This window comes from Pogona vitticeps, chromosome 1 (assembly GCF_051106095.1).
Source record: "Pogona vitticeps strain Pit_001003342236 chromosome 1, PviZW2.1, whole genome shotgun sequence".
NCBI lineage: Eukaryota > Metazoa > Chordata > Lepidosauria > Squamata > Agamidae > Pogona > Pogona vitticeps.
Window position 1 is genome coordinate 8,274,609 of NC_135783.1, and position 22,896 is coordinate 8,297,504.

A 22,896-nucleotide genomic window follows, 5' to 3' on the forward strand; every position below is an offset into this window, starting at 1 on the left:
TTCTTCAAAACAGAAAGGGAACCTCTTCTATCTAGGAAATTAAAAGTTCTGGAGCCATAGAAAAGTAGTTGGAAGCTTCCAAAACAGAATCACTAAGAAGTCCAAAAACGCTTACCTTTCCGTTTCTTTTGAAACAGAACTACTGCCGCATTTTCCCGAACCACTGGATGAAGAAACGGCTTTACTCTCTGTCGCCATATCTGCATTCCTGTAGACGTCCAAGGAATCATTCTCCAACGATGACCTTTTCAACACAAGCCCGCAAGTCTGTCGGCCAACATCCGGCATGCTCTGTTGAGACACGTTTGGCTTAAATCCAGAATGGCAAGCAACAGCTTAAGTCCGACAACTGGTTCCCTAGCATAGACCCACTGAATCAGCAGGATTTCCCTAAGTGGTGACCTGTCTACCATTCAGCAACTAATTGAGTGATTGACAGCAGGTAGGACCATCAAAGTTAATCGTCGTTTCTTAATATAAGCAAGCCAGAATTCAGATATACCTTTTTCCTCCTCTGTAAGACGTTGGCAGGCAAGTAATTGTGCAGCTGTTTCTTTTTCACGTGAGTAGCTTCGATCTTCATGCCCTCTTTCAACATGTTGATGTTATTGGCTTGTCTGTAAACTAAGTCCGAAAGTGACAAGAATCAAGCCACATGATTCAAGCAAAACTGTCCAGCAGAAACTGCACTCAAGCAAGTTTGTACAGAGATCATTAGGGTGACTGTAAACCTTCCAGAGGAAGAATGGAACCACTTGAGAGATTTAGCTCCCTGTACATAACGCCAAATTGATGCCTTTGAATTGTGGTGCTGGAGGAGGCTCTTGAGAGTCCCCTGGACTGCAAGGAGAACAAACCTATCCATTCTGAAGGAAATCAACCCTGAGTGCTCACTGGAAGGACAGATCCTGAAGCTGAGGCTCCAGTACTTTGGCCATCTCAGGAGAAGAGAAGACTCCTTGGGAAAGACCTTGATGTTAGGAAAGTGTGAGGGCAAGAGAAGAAGGGGACGACTGAGGATGAGTTGGCTGGACAGTGTCTGCGAAGCAACCAACATGAAATTGACAGAACTCCGGGAAGCAGTGGAAGATAGGAGGGCCTGGCGTGCTCTGGTCCATGGGGTCACGAAGAGTCGGACACGACTAAATGACGACGACATAATGCCGCGGAGAGTAGGACAAATCTGAGAGAAGATGGAAAACTGTCTTTTGCACTGCCCGGTACTTCTATAATTAGGATAAGGAGCAGAGATGGGGTTAATCGTATATGAATATCCCCACACAGGTGGAGATAATGAGGGTCCAGCCCCATGGGGCCAGACAGTCCACTCACCCATCCGCTAATGCCATGTGGGGTCCACACTTCCGTCCTCTCGTTCCGGTGATCATGATCGCCGACAAGCGATCACCGGGACAAGCCTCTTCTGCCAGGTCAAAGAGTGGTTTGCCGATCGCAATCTCCGGAGCGAGAGGACGGGAGAGTGGCCCCCATGCAGCATTAGTGGATCAGTGAGGGGGCCAGCACAAATATCTTTATTTATTTAAAACACTTTTACTTCATCTTTCTCCTCAAAAGGACCCAAATATCTCTGCCCAGTTGTGGCAGGACTTTAAAAGAGCCGTGCATTAACAAATGGCCGCAAACCTCAATGAACTGAAGCAACGTTGTAAAGAAAAGTGGGCCAAAATTCCTCCACAACAAAGTAAGAGACTAATAAACTCATACACAAAACGATTACTTCAAGGTATTGCAGCTAAAGGTAGGTTCTACAAGCTACCGAATCATAAAGCGTACTTAGTTTCTCACACATGGCTTCTCCGTTACCTAAGAGCCTCGTGGCACAGTGGTTAAACGGCTGTACTGCAGCCACAACTGTGTTTACGACCCAGGGTTCAATCCCAGGTAGCCGGCTCAAGGTTCACTCAGCCTTCCATCCTTCCAAGGCTGGTAAAATGAGTACCTAGCAATGTGTAACCTGCAAGATTAACTTGTAAACCACCCAGAGTGCTTGAAGTGCTATGGGGCGATATATAAGCAACATGCTTTTAATTTTCAGACCCGTTAAGGACCAGATGACTTTTATTATGTCCTGCTATAAAAAAACCACAGAAGTCAAAGAGGATGTACTTTCTTTTTCACATGACTATAAATAGGTATTTCTGGGCGAGTAGTATTTCAGCCAGCAGACAACTGGATCATCAAATACTGATTCTGCAGATGGGGTGGGGTGGGTGGGTCCTTCTATGTTTCAAAATATTCAGAGAGCACACTCCCCTGTAAAGAAAAACAAATCCAGGCACATTTGCCTATAAAGCAAGGGAAACAGTACAGATGGCACCGATTGGATGTTTTTATGGGCAAAGGATGATTCACTATAATAAGAATTCAGATCAACACATTCCTTGAAGCAGCGTTAAAGGTATGCGTGTGTTTAGTTTTTTTTAATTAACAAGTTGCCAGGGTGTTTTATTATAAATGATGCAGATCAGAAGAATAAATTGAGCACAGTGAGTTGTGCTTTATTTTCAGCATGACCAAGCAACTCTTCCCGGTCTTTTGTGAGACTTAACGCATTGACAGCCGAGGGCTCATCAACTTCAACATTTGATCCGGGCGCATCAGGAGAGGTCAGCCAAGTGCCAGTGAGACTTGGAAATTCCACTTTTATCGCTGGCACGACTTCACCTGAAATAACCCCCTCCCCAGCCCTCCCCCTTTAGAAAGCAAATAAACATGCCACTTTTTATGTATCAGGGCATTTAGAAGAGGATTTCCAAGCGGACGAGTTACCCGCATCTGTGAACGACTGGATGTCGTAGGTCAAGTCAATGCTCACACTCTCGGCGTTCTCCATTTTCTTAAAAATTATTCCCAGAAACCACATTGACGTGTAGTCACTCCTGGGGAGTAAATCACAGGACAGCAGATTAACTAAATGCACGGATTAGACAGTGTCACAGAAAAGGGGTTCAGCTTAAGGGAACGTTTGGTTTACTAGGTCATCCCAGAGGGCAGGACATGCAATAATGGGCTCAAGCTACAGGAAGCCAGATTCCAACTGAATTATCAGGAAATAAACTTCTCAATTGTTAGAGCAGTACAAGAACGGAACCAAGAACCTCAGGAGATGCTGAGCTTTCCAACGTTGGAGTCGTTCAAGAGAAAACTGGATAACCTTCTGTCCAATCTGCTTTGATATGGATTCCTGGTTTGAGCTGGGGGTTGGACTTGATAGCCTCACAGGTCCCTACCCAGTTTAATTATTCTATGATTCTACGTCTTGAACCTAATGCTGACAGCTGGCTGGATCGCTCAGTGAGCTACCGTATTTTTCCATGTATAAGATGGCCCCCACTTTTCTAATCTAAAATTAAGAAATCTAAGTGAGGCTTAGCAAGTGCAGGGGGAAAGGGATCAAAGCGCTGCAGGATCGCTTTGATCCCTGCTTTTCCCTCCACTTGCTTTTGTTCTCTCCTCAGCTTACTTCCATGTATAGGACGACTCTCAATTTTTAGTCTAAAGATTTTAGACAAAAGTATAGTCTTATACACTGAAAAATACAGTAGTAATTTCACCGTGGAGCCAGACATTGGGAGTTCAATTTCCCACTGTGCATCTGAAAAAGAGCCAACCTGCGTAGCCTTGGGCAGGCTGCACAGTCCCAGGGCACCCTTCCAGAAAAAGGGAATGGTAAACAGCTTCTGAGTACTCCTTTCTCTAAGAAAACCCTGCAAAGGGTCAACAAAAGTCAGAACTTACTTAATAGCACACAATCACTGTTTCGATGGTTATGCTCGCTTTCTTGGCAGGGCAGACCAAAATTTTAGACACACTGTTTACTAAAGGGAAAAGCTACTGACTGCCAGGGAATCGTAGTATTCCCCACTCACCCACCCTTGTTATCCTAACACATGGGTGGGCACCAACCTGCCAGCAGTTGCCCACCGCCCTCATCCTTCCTTGGTATTCTCCACTTGCCCAATCCTGCTGTCATTAAAAAAAATTCTTCCAAAAAGGAGAATTTCCAGCATGCCCAGTTCTGGACATTTCCAGATAGGATGATCACAGTAAGTAGGAAGGATAAATTCTGGTCATTTCTTTTTGTCTTGGGGGAAAAAAGCCAGAATAAAATTTTATTGAAACATGCCTTTTGACAGGTCTTCAGTAGGAGGGAGACAGAGAAAGGAAGCTGGTGTGTAGGCAGGAGAGCAAAACGCGCAGGTAGGTAAAGTCAAGGGGTGTTTTTCCCACCTGCTGATCCCTTTCCTGCCGAGCTGGTCTCTCATGCATTCAACTCTTTGAAGAAACATGAATCCAACAATATAAAAAGAATATCTAAAGATAAAGGTTCCCCTTGACATTTAGTCCAGTCGTGTCCAAATCTAGGGTGAGGTGCTCATCCCCATTTCCAAGCCATAGAGCCAGCGTTTGTCTGAAGACAGTTTCCATGGTCCGCGCGACTAGACACAGAACGCCGTGACCTTCCCACCGAGGTGGTACCTATTTATCGACTCGCATTTTTACATGCTTTCGAACGGCTAGGTTGGGAGGAGCTGGGACAAGCGACCGGAGCTCACTCCATCGCGTGGATTCGATCTTACGACTGCTGGTCTTCCGACCTTGCAGCACAGAGGCTTCAGCGGTTTAACCCGCAGCGCCACGATGTCCCTGGTAGCATATCTACTAGCTGTAATACCAGCCATTGTAGATCTGTAACGTCTTGCTACAGCATGCAGGACCTTCTGTTTCTTCAGCAAGAGAGTAACAAAGCTATCCTCCCTTACTGGAAAGAGTTACCCTAACATTGCATCATTTCGATGAATGACAAGTGTAAGAAATCCATGGGTTATTAACTCACTCTTTGCATTGAGCCCCAGTCCCGGGAAAGGATTGTGGATTGACATGTGCGATGGTAATAAATTCGTTCCGTTCCAAGTTTCCAACCAGCACACGGATTTTAGATTCTACCAGACCAACCCTTATGAAAACAAAATAAAGGGTCCGTTAAGATTTTTTCTGAATTCCGGCAAACAGCCTATGTGCCCAACCGGTGGGACACAAGACCTACAAGGAGAACAAGTGTGATTTGGATTGCAAGCCTGCATTTCATTTATTCTTTATTCCAACACCTACTGTATACGGCAACCTTGTACAGCAAATCATACTCATGGAATTTTTTTTAATTTCTTTTAGGTATTAAACATAAGCAAATCACAATTAGAAAAGATCACAGCAGCAAAATAAAGAGCTTAAACAAATACAGTAAAGAGTTATTACAGATGCAAGACCTTAGGAAAAAAAATCTTCTGGAATAAAACAGTTGTTAAGAGTGAAGATTTTGCACCCACCTCACCATGGAAGGAGGAGAGGAAAAAACCTTACAACCCATCTCAGTGTTTAATAGTCCTAATGAGATTTTGCAGCAATTCTAGCTCTGAATCCAATACATTGCAGAAGCAACATCTAAGAAGCGGGGAAGGGAAATCCTGCCTCTTCTCGCAGTCCCACAGGCATTTACCCCACCCTTCCTTGCCTCCAAAGCACTTCGGTTGTGAGAAAAACCTTCAGAATGGGTTTCTAGCATGCAAGAGGGTTAGCTCGGAAGCTTATTTGCCCGCAGTAACTTTAGGCAGTTACACTGGCATCTTCCACAGCAGCCGGCTTTTGCACCAGCAAGCTTCTCAGGAGAGCTTTCCATCTTTCTAATACAGGGTTTAAACATTTTAGGTCCCCTAGATCAGCGGTCCCCAAAGGAAGGAGGGGTGGGGGAGGCGTTCAGTGAGGGAGGAAAGACAAAGAGAATAACATTTTTGCCAGTACAAAATAAATGGGAAAGACGTTTGCCCAAAGAGGAAAAGTACCTTTTTGATTCCCATTTCATATACAGGTGGACCCCCATATCCACAGAAGATTGGTTCCGAACCCCACCCCACCCCGTGGATGCTGAAAAACGTGGATTATAGCAAACATTATACATAGCATGGTCTCTGGCTCTCTCTAGTGGCCAGTTCGGGTAACCTCGTCATTAAAAATCTATTTATCCCTATATAAATATTTATACAATTTTTCTTTTCATATTTTTAGTATCTCTGGTCTCTGTATTTTGTGGTCTCTGGCTCCCTCTAGTGGCCAGTTCTGGAAACATTATTTAAAAACCCATTTCTAGGCTTTTTCATTTCATATTTTTAGTATTTTCAGACCATGGAGAAGGGAATCAGAGGATACTGAACTCGCGGATAAAGGAGCCCTACTGTAATCTACATAAGTGATATAAACGACATAACTGACATAATTGAGTACATGGATGCTTCTGTTTTGCCCAGTAAAAAGGCTGCTGAATTAACACCCTTGTAGAAGGCAGACAGCTTAAAAAGATAACAGAGGCATTTTACTGAAGCTAAACAGGTAAGGATCTAAACCAAGATCGAACAACTACTGGTTCTATTATCTCAGAGGGGTGCCTGTTACTCCCAACTTCACCCTACTTTTTTAACATAAAAAGGTTCTCAAACCCTCTGGTGTCCTTAGAAGACAATTTAACTATGTCACCCTTCATGTCACTTTTTTTTCTGGAAAAGAGGGACAGCAGGAGTTAAACCATCATGATACACCTCATCCCCCCTAGACTGGGGATGGGGGGAGAAACCCTATGCAACTCATCCCAACCTGGACAATGTCTGGAGGGGAAGACTGTCTAAGAACTGTTCAGTACACCATCCCAAATTCCACAGTGGAAGCAAACTGTAATATTCATGTAGTTGAAGACAGTGGATTCAGTATCAGAGCTCAGCATACTTAGGATAAATAAAAAGGCACCAGCTCAAAGAGAAGTCTAAATCCTCTTAGTGACTGAAAACTCAAGCTGTCATCTGGAAACCACTAACGAATATTGAAACAAAAAAGGTACATGCAGCTACCAGAAGGGATGCAAGCTTTCTTTAGGTATTTGTGCAAAATATTCAAGTGATAATACAAGACAACAAAGCTTAGATTTGTTTCAAATTGGGCAGGAATGACCTGCACAAGAAGACAGCCATCAGCTTCCATTACTTTTTTTTTAAAGCTTCTAACTCTCCAGACTGCAAATATATGATAGCTATGATATGTCTAGCGCTTGTCATGCTTCTCCCAGCAGGAGCAGGGCTGGGTATATGATGAGTTATAATGAATTATAGCCAAGACATAATGCCTTTAAGTTGAACAACAAAGTGAGAATACAAAAAATTAAGAGATATCACCCTGATCTCTTGATTGTTCCTTGCTTATGAGGAAGACACTTCATTAAACGGAGCACTTGAATACAGGCTACCCATCAGCATCGGCAAGGAGCGGAAAAATCTTCCCAAAGAAAGAACTCTGAAGACGAATGAAGACAATATTCCAGTCTTCTTGCCCCCAACTGCATTAATAAACTAAAATGCTGTGATCAGATTTATATTTTTAATTTTGAAGGCTTACCATTCTAAGTGATGCTCTTCGGTGGACGAACTGGCAGTCAGTACGATGTAATGCCTGAAAAAAAATGCACATTGCTAGCATTTTATCAATTTTACAGTAAAAAGCTCTTCCCAAGATGCAAGCCAACTTTAATGGCCCCTTAAATCCTCTTTCACACCCATGTCTTCCCAGCGCTCAGACGAAAGTCACTACAAAGTTACCTATATATGTCTGTTTTCCATCCATGAAGGTACAAGAGCTTTAACATCACTAACTGAACAAGCGAAAAGTCCACTCCTTTTCCAGTGCAACCGTAGCTTTCCAGTTACGTGCTCAGTTGCAGCTCCGTGGCCTTACGAAATGGCAAGGGAGGACTCTCGCATCGTTCACAAGGGAGAAGAACGCCATCCATGCATTTCTCCATTGGGCTCGGGTACACTGTCATTCACGATCACATTCCTTAAACAGAGATTATGAAAACCCAGGTGCTTTTACGTACTTGTACTTTTGGAAAAAGTTGGGTGGTTCCAGCAGCTTTGGCCAGTCCGATTTTCCTTGGAATATCTCTTCTGCAACTGCAAGACCTGTTTTAACATCAGACCACAAAACAAAGAAACACTATCGTTTCAACCACGCTTTCTGAATGACTACAGAAAACCCAGGAAAAATAAACCAGCTTACCGTACTTCAGTTCTTCTACCATGATTGCACGAGTGGAAGTGGACACATTATAGGTGGAGTTCTGCTGCGGATAAGCCGGTGTGATGATCGGCATCAAGTGGTATCGGTCCGAGGGATTTACCTGTGGCACAGGAAGGGCTGATTTCAACAGCATCACAAAGAAACAAAATTCGTCGCATCCCAGCAACGAATTCTCTGGGTGTCCCAGAGAAGTCTCTCAAGTCTCGGGTTCACAAACTTCGTTTGCAACCCAGTGATACGGGACTGCTTTACTAAGACTAGCCTCTAGCAGGAGTGGGCACCAAGAGTATTCTCCTCCAGAGATGGCTAGGCTGCATCTCCAAACAGCTGCCAGCACAGCCAACGGGAAGGGCTTATGATCCAGCAACATCTGAATGCTATATTTTGCTGACATCTGGTTTAAGTATCACTAGCTGAGGCAGGGGAAATAACTTCATTTACAGTGGTGCCTCGCTTTACGATTGCCCTGCATTACGACAAATCCGCTTTATGACGATCTTTTTGCAATTGCAAAACGATGGTCTAAATGGTGGAATTTCGCTTTGTGATTATCGGTTCCCTGCTTTGGGAAACGATTCTTCGCAAAATGATGATTTTTCAGCAGCTGATAGGCGGTTTCAAAATGGCCACCAGGTAAATAAAATGGCTCCCCGCTGTGTTTAGGGACAAATTCCTCACTATACAGGCAGCAAAAATGGCCGCCGTATGGAGGATCTTCGCTGGACAGTGAGTTTTAAGCCCACTGGAACGCATTGAAAGGTTTTCAATGTGTTTCAATGGGCTTTTTATTTTCACTTTACGATGTTTTTGCATAACGGCGATTTTCCTGGAACGGATTATCATCGTTAAGTGAGGCACCACTGTACTTTGGAATTCATAGTTCTCTCTCCAGTCCCAGAACAGCTAGCAGTCCAAACGAAAAACAACCCAAAGAATAACATACAGCCATAAAGTCAAGGCAACAATACCCCAAACAAATCATAGGGCGTATCTGAATTTTGTACTGCATCTCATCGTGTTCCTCGCTCTGTTGAAGAGAGAAAGCAAAGTGCAGCTTATATACTACCCTCATGGTGCTTAAAACATTTTCTGGGTGGTTTGCAATTTAATTATGCTTGCGACACACCGAGAACTCAATTTACCACCCGCAGACGGACAGAAGGCTAAGTCAACCTTGAGCCAGCTACCTGAACCCACTGGGAACGAACTCAGGTTGTGAGCAGAGGCTTGACTGCAGTATTGCAGTTTAACCACTGTGCCAGCAAGGCTCCTAAAACACTCAATGTTAGAGACTGCAGAACCTTTTGCCCCCACGACGTGAATGAGCTCCTAAATGAAAATTATGCTTTTCTACAGAACGTGAAGGCTCGCTCTACAAGGCACAGGTATCTCGGGCAGGTGGCAAGTCTGACAGAGCTGCAGCTGCTGCTAACACAGAACCGATGCCCCAGCGGCTCAAGCTTGGTATGGGTCAGTTCTCCTCTCCCACAGGGAAGGCTTGGCAGGCCTGAAATGAGCCTGCTGTTAAGAGAGGCAGGATTCTTCCAAAGCTATGCGCACTCTACGAACCCGGGGGTCCCAGATGGGCAAGTTGAGGTTGCTTTCTTCCGGTTCTTTGAGCAGGACTGGTTTGGGCCATTCCCTGCAAGAGAAAGACCCGTGACAGCAGCCAGCACTGAATGCGAAACTTCCTGCTCCTCTCATTCTTTCCAGACGTGTTAACACTGATTGCTTCAGACATGAGTCAACCCACAAAACCTGCATCATCATGCACACAGGAAATCTGAGAAAGCATGAACAGACATGTGCAGCAGGAGGATTATTTTACACCACAGAAATCTAAATTCTTAACAGCTTCCGCCCCCCCCCCACACACTTGGCCTCGTTCAGGTGGGCTGGCTAAGGACGATGGGATTTGGCCTCGCTCAAGTGAGCTGGCTAAGGACGATGGGAGTGTCTGTCCAATACTGCTGAACTGCCCTAGGTTGAGAAAGGATGCCTCAAAACAACATTTTAGGTAAACACAAAAAGCAAAACAAAAGTAAAAAAGCAAAAATAAAAAGACGAAAACATGGTGGCACCTTACAAGACTATATTTTATATATTTCAATTTGAGCTTTTGTGGAGAAGTTTCAAAATACATAATAATCTTTAATAGTTAATATTTATATAATAGTCTTTAATAAAATAGTCTTTATATTTTAAGGCCTTCCCTCCAGTCAATTAAGTCTTTCTCTCTCTCTCTCTCTCTTTTTTTTGGCTATTCCATCTTGGTAATCCTTTCTTTAAATTAATTGTTTTAAATTTAAATTTGTAATTTTATGATTTTATATATTTTTATATTGTTTTGTTTTATTTTGTAAGCCGCCCCGAGTAGACATGGTCTAGAGGGGTGGGGTAAAAATCAAATAAATAAATAAATAAATAAAATATTTTAGCCTTTAAGGTGCCACCACATATTTGTCTTTTTTAATTTGGGGTATTTTTTTTTTAAGAAAAAACTTTAATTTTGTTTTTACCTATAATGCTTGCACAGACTAACATGGCCACCTCTTCTATGTCACAGGGGTATGAGAAAGATTAAAAACACGCAGGTCCGCATTCAACGTAAGCAAATCTGAAGAACTGGGGGAACTCTCCGTTTGTGCTTTTACCACTACAGAGTTTCTTTTTCAGGTTAGAGCTCAAAAGAATGCCCCAGCCAACATGGCCAGTACAAAAAAACCAACTTTCCCCCATTGCTGGTAGTGAGGACAACAAACTGCACAAGCCTGACTTTTGCCCTCAAGCTTTTCTTGGGGACAAAAATCTCAGGTGGGTCAGCGGGTGGGGTAGTTTAAGAGCCAAGAACACTCTTGTTGTTTAGTTGTGTCCAACTCTTCGTGACCCCATGGACCAGAGCACGCCAGGCCCTCCTGTCTTCAAGAATACTCTTAGGCACTCCGTAAACCTATTTCACGAGCCCTCTCTTTATTCTATTACAACTGGAATGTTCATTTATGAGATGTTCATGTAACTCTGCAAAGTGTGCACTTACTTCATGTCTTCCTAACCTTTACCTCCCCTCAAGAACTAAGGAATCTGTTGCACACGATAAAATGCGCTGACGAAGCCTCTCCCAGCGTTCTAGGCCCAGTAAACGTCTTTTTAGAAAAACCAAACTAGAAAAAATGATAAATTGCCTGAAATGCTGTTGATTAGCACAGCAAATCACAACTTGAGCAGGCCCACTGAATCCATGGGACTGGGAGAGGCACTGACTTACCCATACAGTGGGGTCTTGACTTAAGAACGGCCCGAGTTAAGAACATTTTGACTTAAGAACCACTCTCATAGGAAAATATTGACTTGACTTACATACTTAGATTTGAGTTAAGAACTGAAAAAAAACCACGTGGGAGGCAGGGAAAGTGCAAAATGTGAACTTTCAGTTAACTGTTGGCCAGTGAAAAGGGTGCCTGTCTGCTTCCTCACTCCTCCCAGCGTTTAGAGAGTGGATTGGGAGTCTTCAGACTGCCTGGTCCTGTACTGCCTGGACTGTATTTTCCCTGCCTTCCCTGAACCTTTCTTGACCTAAGAAAAAAAGAAACAAAATATCCCCCTCTAGTGGTCGAAGGCGGAATAGCAGCTTCCCATTAGTTTCTATGGACGGAAAAGAGCATATACGGATCAAATGGTTTTCAATGCATTCCTATGGGAAATGCAGATTTGACCTGAGAACTTTTTGACTTGAGAACCTCCTTCCAATACGGATTAAGTTCTCAAGTCAAGCCCCCACTGTATCCCCATGGATTTCATAGGCCTACTCTAGTTGCCACTTACTGGGCTAAGGAACAGGATTTCGACCATTGATTATAGCCATTCCTGAGCTCCCCAGGAACTAATACAAAGGGCGCTACACCTTTCGAAATGCAGAATTTCCAGGGTTTTTTTTTTTACTCGCTAGTGATAACAAGAGGAACATTTTGATAGTCTGAAATCTTATCCGAGTCCTGCCCACATAATAATTTGGTTATCAGATACTTGCCACTTTGAAAAGATCATGAAGAATTTGTGAACCAGTGTCGATGCCAACGCATTTGGATACAACTGGCACGTCCTTGCCACCAGCATGGCCCAAGAGACGCCACCAAGGAACCCCAAGACGTTGGAATAAATGCCGCGTCCTAAAGGAAGACATTGGCCATTCAGATCTCGTCGACATTTGAAACCATGTCAAGTCAACTCGTTTTCTTTCCCATCCCTAAAGCAAGCAAATTAAGACTTTTCATTTTACCTTTTAAAGCACCTGAGGGCCAAAATACCTGTGGATAAAATCTTCAGTTAGTTATACATTAGAAGCTGCCATGCCAGAGATGTGGCATCTGAGTGCTTCGCCTGTAGGACGTAAGTTACCACTTTGGGCAGAGGAAGGCAATTTAGAGTAGAATTTAGTAGAAGAATTGAAAAAACCTGACACACCAACACTGTCCCGCTCATGATCTGTCTCCCACCAAGGTGATTTAATCTGAACAATAGAATCATGAGCTCTAAACACAAATTTCCTGAATTTTGTATCAGCACTTTATAAACCCCACAATACAGATGCAAATGTATTGACAAGAAATAGCAATACTTTTTTCTCCTTGCATGCAAGACATCTTCTGCCAAAATAGATGAGAGTTCGTGCATTTGCCAGAATGATTTTTGCACAAATGGTGCAAAATTTGCAAATGTTCGCAGGTGTTGTGCAAATTGTCCAGAATGACCATCGCTGCTGCTATTCTTGTTGCACAGATTTTTGAAAACCAGACACACTGGATCGACTGCTTTTGGTGTTTGGCCCTTCTGTGCTTTGAAGTGTATGACTCACTTCAGAAGAGGAAAACGTGCTGGTTTTGCACAGACAGTTTTGCACATGTTGGTGAAGTCTCAACAACCAGAACAAAGGGATTCCATGTCTTGTTCTCGCGTCAGAGGGGAGGAATCTTGTGGAAGTCTGTGGCATCTCAACAGGCTATTCCACCATACTGAGATGCCCTGTGATCTCAAGTGCAAATTATCGAGGACATTCTTAGCGCTCTGCCACTGTGAGCATCAACGTGAAACCAGAGCACCATCTGCTGAATAATGTGTCAACACACAACTGCACAGCTTCCCCTGTATTGCAGCAATTTCTATTTCAGGCTTAGACGGTGAAAGATGCTTTTCTTTTGAAACTGCTCCCTCTTGTGGCACCAGTTTTCTCGGTCTATCTATATACATCCATGCAGCACAGGTTACCTCTCTATCCTTAATCAGTTAATGCTTGAAAACGTCTCAAAAGGTAAGCATACCTGCAGGCTCCATACAGCTACCCTGCCCAGTGGATGATTAGCCACGATGGGCCAGGACTCCACTAAGTAACTTTCAGGAAATGAACTATCCTTCATATAATGTCTAGCATGCATTCTCTTGCTTTAAGGTATTTGCAACATAGCAATCATTCCTTGGAAGCGTGAGCCTAATATTAATCTCAACTGATTTTTCTTGATGTTTGGAGCTTCAGACCGTTGTAACAAGTGCATTTTGCCACCTGATGATAAACATCAACTGACTTCAGAGCATCCTACCATCCCATCAGTCCAAAGATACAGTGGTGCCTCGCTTGACAATGTTAATTTGTTCCAGCGAAATCACTGTAGAGCAAAAACGTCGTCCAGCAAAATAAAAAAGCCCACTGAAACGCATTGAAAACTGTTCAATGCGTTCCAATGGGCTGAATACCTGCTCGTCCAGTGAAGATCTTCCATGGGGCGGCCATTTTCGGTGCCTGTATTGCGAAACATGCCTCCTAAAAACAGCGGGGAGCCATTTTGAGCAGCCAGAGGCCATTTTGAAAACCTGACAATCAGCTGTTTTGAACTTCGTAATGCAAAGAATTTGTTCCCGAAGCAGGGAACCGATTGTCGCAAAGCGAAAAAACCCCATTAAAACATTGTTGTGAAGCGTATTCGTTGTTATACGGGGTAATCGTTAAGCAGTGAGCACAGTGAGCTGTCTAAAACAGCAATCTAAAGACACTCCAACTCTTCTTCACTTAGAACAATCTGTTTATTGAACAGCCTATGAAAACTACCCAGAAGGCTCAGGTTAAGAGGCATCGAGGGGGAAAAAAACCCAAACCAGACCATTCTGTGTTTCTATGAACATTGCAACTGGACTCTCCCTGGTCATCATCCAGAGCACCCGATATTCAGTGACATAGAGCCTCAGTCAAAGGGTGACAAATTTCACAGATCTTTTTATAACTCAGCAGCCTGCTGTGTTATTGGGAATTCTGAAGGCACGCTTTTTGAAATTGCACGTTTTATTAAAATAGGAACAACAGGGAAAGCTGGTGTTCCTACCTTAAGAGCATAACATCTATAAAGATCTATAAGGAGCCAAACTAAAGGAAAAGTCTTGCTTCCTGAACTCTGCAGGAACAGCGATGACAGTTCGTGTTCTGTTTAGGGAATGAATAGCAGCTCCTGGATAATTCAAGTCTTTGCCTCATCGTCCCTTCTAGGAAATGGACTTATCTACAAAGTTAAAAGGTTCCCCTTGACATTTAGTCCAGTAGTGTCCGACTCTAGGGGGCGGTGCTCATCCCCGTTTCCAAGCCGTAGAGCCAGTGTTTTGTCCGAAGACAGTTTCCGTGGTCACGTGGCCAGCGTGACTAGACACGGAACACTGTTACCTTCCCACTGAGGTGGTACCTATTTATCTACTCACATTTTTACATCCTTTCGAACGGCTAGGTTGGCAGGAGATGGGACAAGTGATGGGAGCTCACTCCGTTGTGGGGATTCGATTTTAGGACGGCTGGTCTTCTGACCTTGCAGCACAGAGGCTTCTGCGGTTTAACCCACAGCGCTACCATGTCTGTCCACAAAAGCTCACATTAAAAATATAGCAGTTAGTCTTCAGGAGACCATGTTTTTTTTTTTTTTTGTAATTTTTATTTTGTTTTTTGCCTGATATGCTATAGTAGGGACCAACACAGTTCCCTCTTAAATCTTCTAGGAAAGTACACTGCCAATACATGATCCTTTGCTAACATCCATCTTTTATCACCTCGACGTCTGGGCTTCGGGTCCAATTCTTTCAGAGTCCGGTGTTTTTTTTAATAGTCTAAGAGCCATCTTCTTCTGTTTCCCCCTGCAGCTGTGCACCTATGTGTGAGCTCTGCCACCTTCGTCCGATTCGGTCGTGTCTTCTCTCTCTTGCATTCTTTGTTCCATAAATTCACGACATGGCGTTCCAAACTTACAAGGGTGAATTGTAACTTGGAGGAGGAAAACATCAAATGCCTACAGAATTGTTTGAGCATCGTTGGTTGCAGTTCTAGTCACTGAACCACAGACCGATTCCCCCCCCCTCAGTACGATGGGCGAGGCAGGGGGGGCTTGGGATTTTCAGACTCCCCCTTCTCACTTGGAGACTTGAACTAGAATCTCTCTCCAGGAATCCTCCTTATAAACACAATCCCACTCCCCAGGGGGTTCTACTTGTTCTTCTGGGCGGTGGGTGGGTTGTCCTCTGCCCAGGAGGATCTGGCTCATTCCTCTTAAGTGTCTCTCCCCCCCCCAAGGACCAGGGGTCCTCTTCTTCTCCTCTGAGCCCCCCCCCAATGACTGTGCCTTGGCCTATTTTCCCGGGGGGCCTCTGGTTCCCACTCATGGGTTGCTTTGGTTTGGCAACCAGCCTGGACAATATTTGCTTCTGTGGCGTCTCTTCCTCTCCTGGCGTTCAGTCAACTTTTATAGCCACCATCCACCATGGGTAGATGGTTTCCCTCCTCTCCCCTAGGTCTGGTGCCCCGGTTCCATGGGGTGGGCATGCCTACCAGGACCTCAGTCTGGGTCCTACTCTCATGCAAGAGCCAGATCTTTGGGGCTTCCTCTCCCTGGGCTGGCTGGTGTCAGAGTATGAGACCTCCACCAAGAGGAGCATCTATGTTCTTGTCCTCATCCCATAATATGTTTAAACTGTACACACCATTTTCCTAGTGTTTGCAGAGAAATCTGAGAAAGTTTGGAACATGGAAGGGGCTCAATGTGTTCACATGGAACGCGTGCGAAACACAAATTCTCTACTGCCTGGCCTGTACATTCCAGTCTTTTTTATACATCCAGCAGGAAAAGCAGATCCTTGCAGGGGTTTTTTTCTGCCACTATTAAACAGCATACGAACTTGCCGGATTGAATGGCCATTATGCAGATTCTGAGACAGCCTACATATGCCACAAACTCCCCTCTCGCTTCGTCTAAAGAGTCGTTTCAAGGACTATTAAGCATAGAGGCTGATAGTACGAAATCTGATGCCTTAAGTACTTACGTTTTGCCCACAGTTTAATTGCTCTGAGCGTCAGCCTGAAGTTCTCCTTGTTCGGTACTAAATGGAGGATCTCATCGGTGACTCTGCAACCTGCCGGCAAGCGTTAAGCCTTCGTGTTAAGAGAGAGGCAAAGACAGCGGACTATCGAGAGTCAGGGAGACAAAGGAAAGTCCTGGGGCAGAAATCTGGTTTTAACTTGGTTTGAGAAAGTCATCTTGCTAAACCTGGCTTGAGCGGATTCCCTTATGAATGGAGAAACAACAGACTTACGCAACCCACGCTATACTGGCTAGCAAGACACATCTGGGAAGAAGTTTTCCTTCTAGAGGAACTACTTTAGAGAGTGGTTTCTCAATGGGTCTTCAAGTGATTATCAAGAATTCTTGGCAGAAAAAAAATGACATTCTGTTGAATCTACCGTTTCTCTCCCAATTCTCTTTCCTACTATATTAAGTGCCTTTTTAAGAGTGCAGAATTTGACAGTTTTCATTGGCTTGTAAGCCACTTTGGGAGCTTTATTTTATTTCATTTTTTTTAATTCCTGAGAAATGGCATATGAGGAATGTATTAACTGAAGCATCTTGCTACCCTATCAATACTGAGGACCACAGCACGGTGGGAAGATGTTTTTTCAATATCATTTACTGAGACAGAAATATGGTCATCTGCCTTGGAGGGTGTAATCTCTTGGCTGAAATCTTGTTGCTCAATGCAGCGCATTGAACTAGAGTAGGCCCACTGAATCAGTGGTGATTTGGTGAGTCAACAACTGTTACGTTCCACTGACTCAACTTGTTACACTAAGCAATAGACTTCCAGCCCTTGTATAGTGGAATGTGGCACTGATCTCCATTTGGAACGGACTCACTATCGTTCAGCATTCATCAGCAAAACTGGGACAAATTCTGACCCACCTCACAGAGTTGTAACAAATAAAGCATTTCCTCTGGTTACTTAAAAATTCTTTGTTAGCAGCAGGTGCTATTTATTTGAGTGTTATCAGTGATTTACCTATCTTAGATGAATATGTGCTGCTAAATAATCACACATTTTTAAAAAGGTAAAGCAAGAATGGGCGTTTCGAGACAGAGCAAGCAAGCAAGAGAGCAACAGACAGAAAGAATTCTGTGACTGACACATGGTGATTTCATACTAAAACCTTCCTCTGGAAGAACTTTTATTTTCAGAGGGCCAAAATTCTTGCAGTCCCTTTGGGGCACTAAACTCTGTTTCTTATTTAGCAACACACATCTAATTTCCAACTACTTGAGCAACGGTGTTCAATCACCATTCTCAGGCTTCTACAGAGATAAGGGGTTACCATTTAAGCTCCGGATACATCTTATATCGAGGCTTCTCAAACTGGAGTCATCCCGAAGATCCAGGTTATCAGAAATGGTGGCTCTCGCCAGCCTTGCAAACACAAGATCAATCTAAAGAGGCGAGAAAGAAAAGTAATTGCAACAGATATCCTCTAACAACTTGTACTTCTCATTCTGAGACTCACTTCCACAAATACTGGTACATCTGCGGATTCTTTGTGAACCTTGATAGGACTGCTGGATAGCTCAGTGGTTTAGACATCTGACTGTGAAGCCAGAGGTTGGGTGTTCGATTCCTCACTGTGCCTTCTTGACAGGGGCTGGACTCTAAGATGGTGATGATGATCTGCCCCTAATTCATTGACTAAACTCTTGTTGATTAGCATAGTAAACTGCTCTAGAATAAGCCCACTAAATGAACGGCAATTTAATGAGTCAACACCTCTATAAGTTCTATTGATTCAAATAGGCCTACTCTAGTTGCGACTTACTTTATTATAGTAAGTCTCTGTTAGAGTTAGGTCCATTGAATCAGAGGAGTTGACTCACCCAATTCCCACCAATTCATGTAGTCTAGTGAAGTTTACTATATTAGGCAACAGGATTTTGGCCAGTGTCATACAAATATGACACACCAAGGCGATGAAAGATCATCCTGCAAGGTGCTCAATATAGATGAAATGTTTCTTCTTACCCACAAGGAAAAGGTGTCTGAAGAGCACAGAACAGGAAGATAGTTGTGACATTTTTAATTCAGAGAAAAATGTTACGACACCAGAGAGCCACACAGCCACTTAGGGTCAGAAAGACTGAGACAAGTCAAGTACTAATTTAATGGCCAGAAAATAGCATAAAGATACCTACTGTCATAAATGCACATGGGCGCTCAATTGAAGCTTCAACATCAGAACAACATTTTCCCATTTGATACGTATGATGCTGAGAGCTTTGCTATTCATATGTTTCCTAGAACTATTGAGGGCAACTGGCAGAAATGCAGTTCAGGACAGCTAGACAAAACATAAAATGCCCCACGGCCTTTCAGATGACTCTTCCCCCCCCCCCCCAAGTAGTCATAGCCATTGGGGCAAAAATAAATAAAGGGGGGGACTGGGAGGTTAACCCTCCCCCTCACTATGGTTCCAAAGTTAGTATTTCCCTGAAAAAGGCCTGTGTTGATGTCCACACCATTCATATGCTGCCATTTTAAAAATAAAAAATACATGAATTTCTTTCCACAGATCATGTATTATCTCCTTGGGCTTACTACTAACACCAGCACAAACTTATTCTGTTAAAAAAACCCGAATAAGTCATTTGAAATAATTACCTCAATACCATCAAATTCAAATTTGATTACTGGCACATATGCATCTTCTACTGCCTGCAGGCAAGACAGAAAAAAGTTACTGATGAAAATCTGGTTTTGTCTGATAAATTTTGGGATGCAGATCAGATTACATTCTGATGTTGGATGTTGCCATTTCTGTAAGGGAAACTCAAATCATGTCGCCATTTCTTGAAAAACAAGTCATCTGTATAAATCCGAGTAAAACCTAAGGCGTGTATGTATTAATGTTTTACTTCTAAAGGACTTAATTTGCGTCCAACCTATCTGAAAGACATATACCAGTTGGAGAAAGCTGATTCAGTTACTGGCCATGACCTAACAATATGTGGCAATTAAGTCCACACAAAATATAAAATTCAGCACTCATATCAGATCACTTCTCAGTACCTCATCTCCTTCCACTAAAAAGAACTGCTGTGTTAGGAGGAGTGGCGAAGGCCTCCCAACATGCTTAAAGGAGGCAGTAGTAGGACCATTTGTTGTGGCGAAGGGGCTTGAGTCATTCAGAGAAGCTATGGGCTGTGCCGTGCAGGGACACCCAAGACGGACAGGTCATCGTGGAGAGTTCTGGCTAAATAGGATCCACCTGGAGCAGGAACTGGGAAGCCACTCCAGTATCTTTGCCAAGGAAACCCCATGGACAGAAACAAAATGCTAAAAGATATGACGCTGGAAAATGAGCCCTTCAGGTCGGAAGACGTCCAACATGCTACTGAGGAAGAGTGGAGGACAAGTAGCTCCAGAGCTAATGAAGTGGTTGGGCCAAAGCTGAAAGGATGCTCAGCTGTGGACGTGCCTGGAAGTGAAAGGAAAGTCCGATGCTGCAAAGAGAAATACTGCATAGGAACCTTGAATGTAAGATCTATGAACCTTGGTAAGCTGGATGTGATCAAACAGGAGATGGAAAGAATAATCATCAATATCCAGGGTATCAGTGAACTAAAATGGACAGGAATGGGTGAATTCAATTCAGACAACTATATCTACTATTGTGGGCAAAAATCCTGTAGAAGAAATGGAGTAGCCGTCATAGTAAAAAAATAAAGAGTGGGAGTGTCCGACTCTTTGTGACCCCATGGACCAGAGCACACCAGGCCCTCCTGTCTTCCACTGACTCCCAGAGTTAGGTCAAATTCATGTGGGTCGCTTTGATGACACTGTCCAACCATCTCATTCTCTCTCATCCCCTTCTCCTCCTGCCTTCACACTTTCCCAACATCAGGGTCTTTTCCAAGGAGTCTTCTCTTCTCATGAGATGACCAAAGTACTGAAGCCGCAGCTTCAGGATCTGTCCTTCCAGGGAGCATTCAGGGTTGATTTCCTTCAGAATGGATAGGTTTGTTCTCCTTGCAGTCCAGGGGACTCTCAAGAGTCTCCTCCAGAACCACAGTTCAAAAGTATCAATTCTTCGGCGGTCAGCCTAATGCAGATCCAGCCCATCCACTAACGCTTCGCCACGCTGCCAGCCTCTCACCAATTCCAGAAGTCGCTCCATCATATTCCTGCTCAGCTGGCCACTCCAGGCAGAGGGTGGGAGGACAAGTCTCCCCATACAGCTGCTAAGTGGCCAGCCAAGCAGAGTCATGGCGGATCTACTGCCATGATTGGCAAGAAGAGTGGGAAGCTGGTGGTGCAGCAAAGTGTAAGTGGCTGGGCCCGTTTCGAGGGCTGGACCTGCATTAGGCTTTATGAATATGAACATCCCCATCTCTAATCATAAACTGATTCATTCATTCACTCCCCCCCCCCAAAGGACTACTTGCAGAGCAAAGCAGAGTTTGGAAATGTTACTTTCTGGACTACAACTTCCAGAATCCTCTGGTGGCCATATTGGGTGAGGATTATGGGAGTAGCCAACTAATAATGTACTATCTGGAGTAGATAGCAGTAGATTAAAAGAAACCATTTTTCAATTCAATATAAGGCAGCTTCATAAGTTGCACTACCAACCAGTATTATGCCAAATATAAGTTTTTTTTCAGTGAGTGAGCTGAAACACTGATTCATTTTGCATCCCACTCTTATTAGTATCACAGCACTACTCTGGGTGGAATAAATGGAGTTATATTTACATAAGCCGATCCAGCAAAACAAGAGACTTACTCTCAGGTTTCTGATGCCATCTTGAAGTTTTAGTTTCTCAAAGAATGAGTGGAAGAAGTCTGATCTTTCTACATGTCTGGGAGCAACACAAAGAGCATCTATGTCAGCCCCTACCGAAAAGAAAAAGGACATGTAATTAGCAACCGCTAGTATTTTAAGGTGAGTCATTTTACGAGCAAACACCAATTACGAGAATCGTACCTTTTGTGTGCACTCCAAGCCGATAGGAACCAAATGTGAATATTTTGCCGCCAAAGTATGATGAGACTGAAGGTGGGAGGTTCTGCAGTTCAGTTGGAAAAAAAAAATTTTACTTTTGAAAATCTATATCAATAAGCTCTTCCAAAGACTACTGTTGCATCAGGTGAGATGTACAGATACAATGGCTGAAATCATGCTGCACAGTTATTATGCAAACGGTATAACGTCTGGAAATGAAATGCGCTGAAGTCAAGTAATCTTTGAAGACATCATTTATTGCATACTACCTTTCACAGAGGATTTCTCAAGTTACGGCACCTTGCTTCCAAAAGTTTCATTTGTTTGTTTGTTTAACTTATATGCCACCCACTCTACCCAAAGGTCTCGGGGCGGCTTACAACAATTAAAATTCAATTAAAATACAATAAAAGATAAAATGATTAAAATGATTAGGACCCACAGTTGCTGTTATTTCAGTTAAAAGCCTTCTGGAACAGGGAGGTTTTGACCTGGCGCCGAAATGTCATCAATGTTGGCGCCAGACGAATTTCAGTCTGGAGGGCATTCCATAGTCTGGGGGCAGCTGCCAAAAAGGCCCTTTGTCTACAAACCGTCCCTCTTACCTCCTTGAGGGACGGCTCTTTCAAAAGGGACCCCTGGCTAGATCTTAACTACTGGGTAGGCTCATATGGAAGAAGGCGGTCCTTCAGGTATCCAGGGCCCAAGCCGCTTAGGACTTTATATGTCAAAACAAGCACTTTGAATTGGGCCCGGGCAGCAACTGGTAGCCAATGTAACTTATACAGAATCGGCTTGATGTGATCTTTAACGGCTCCACCACTCACGAGCCGCGCAGCTCGATTCTGGACCAGTTGCAGTCGCCGGACCGTCTTCAACGGCAGCCCCACGTAGAGCGCATTGCAGTAATCTAGACGGGATGTTACCAGTGCGTGTGTAACTGTCATGAGACTCTGCTCTTCCAGTTATATTGTTTACATAATGGCGGAACAGGATTTCAGTCCACTGAAATCCTGAAATGTTGAGATCTGTATGGGATCAAGGTGTCTTGAAGTACATCAGATCATTGTGACTTACTAGGACAACGCTTCAAGACACCTTGATCACATTAGAATCCAACAGTAATTCCATTAGAAGGAATCAGGACCTCCAATATAGAGCCAAGGAATTCTATCCAGAAAGCCCCAAAATGGTAGACTAAGTTAAAAAAAAAAAAACCAAGCTTTTGACCAACTTCTTACCTTCCTTTCACCAACTTCCACAATCCACTCTTTGACCAGGTTATTTAGTTTATCGAGAACAACTAACCTGCAAAGGACAAGTTTTAAAAACAACATGTCAGACTCAACTAATTCTAAAAATACAACCAGCAATTAATTTAATGTGTCGATTTCTACCATAATTCCCCAGATGGAAATATTC

The 22,896-nt window shown here is 43.6% G+C and overlaps 1 protein-coding gene across 1 annotated transcript in view; it reads right to left on the bottom strand.

Annotated features, from left to right (window-relative positions):
• Positions 1 to 22,896, bottom strand: part of PAPOLG (poly(A) polymerase gamma) — a 40,615-nt gene that overhangs the window by 12,455 nt on the left and 5,264 nt on the right. The window contains exons 3-17 of the mRNA XM_072987001.2: positions 22,716 to 22,782; positions 21,457 to 21,538; positions 21,256 to 21,365; positions 19,132 to 19,185; positions 17,801 to 17,912; positions 16,480 to 16,569; positions 12,167 to 12,305; positions 9,709 to 9,781; positions 8,119 to 8,239; positions 7,937 to 8,021; positions 7,459 to 7,512; positions 4,859 to 4,978; positions 2,791 to 2,900; positions 503 to 624; positions 116 to 291 (exon numbers count right to left, since the gene is read on the bottom strand). Of these exons, the coding sequence (XP_072843102.2) occupies positions 116 to 291; positions 503 to 624; positions 2,791 to 2,900; positions 4,859 to 4,978; positions 7,459 to 7,512; positions 7,937 to 8,021; positions 8,119 to 8,239; positions 9,709 to 9,781; positions 12,167 to 12,305; positions 16,480 to 16,569; positions 17,801 to 17,912; positions 19,132 to 19,185; positions 21,256 to 21,365; positions 21,457 to 21,538; positions 22,716 to 22,782 (1,515 nt within the window). The remainder of the gene's footprint in view (positions 1 to 115; positions 292 to 502; positions 625 to 2,790; positions 2,901 to 4,858; positions 4,979 to 7,458; positions 7,513 to 7,936; positions 8,022 to 8,118; positions 8,240 to 9,708; positions 9,782 to 12,166; positions 12,306 to 16,479; positions 16,570 to 17,800; positions 17,913 to 19,131; positions 19,186 to 21,255; positions 21,366 to 21,456; positions 21,539 to 22,715; positions 22,783 to 22,896) is intronic.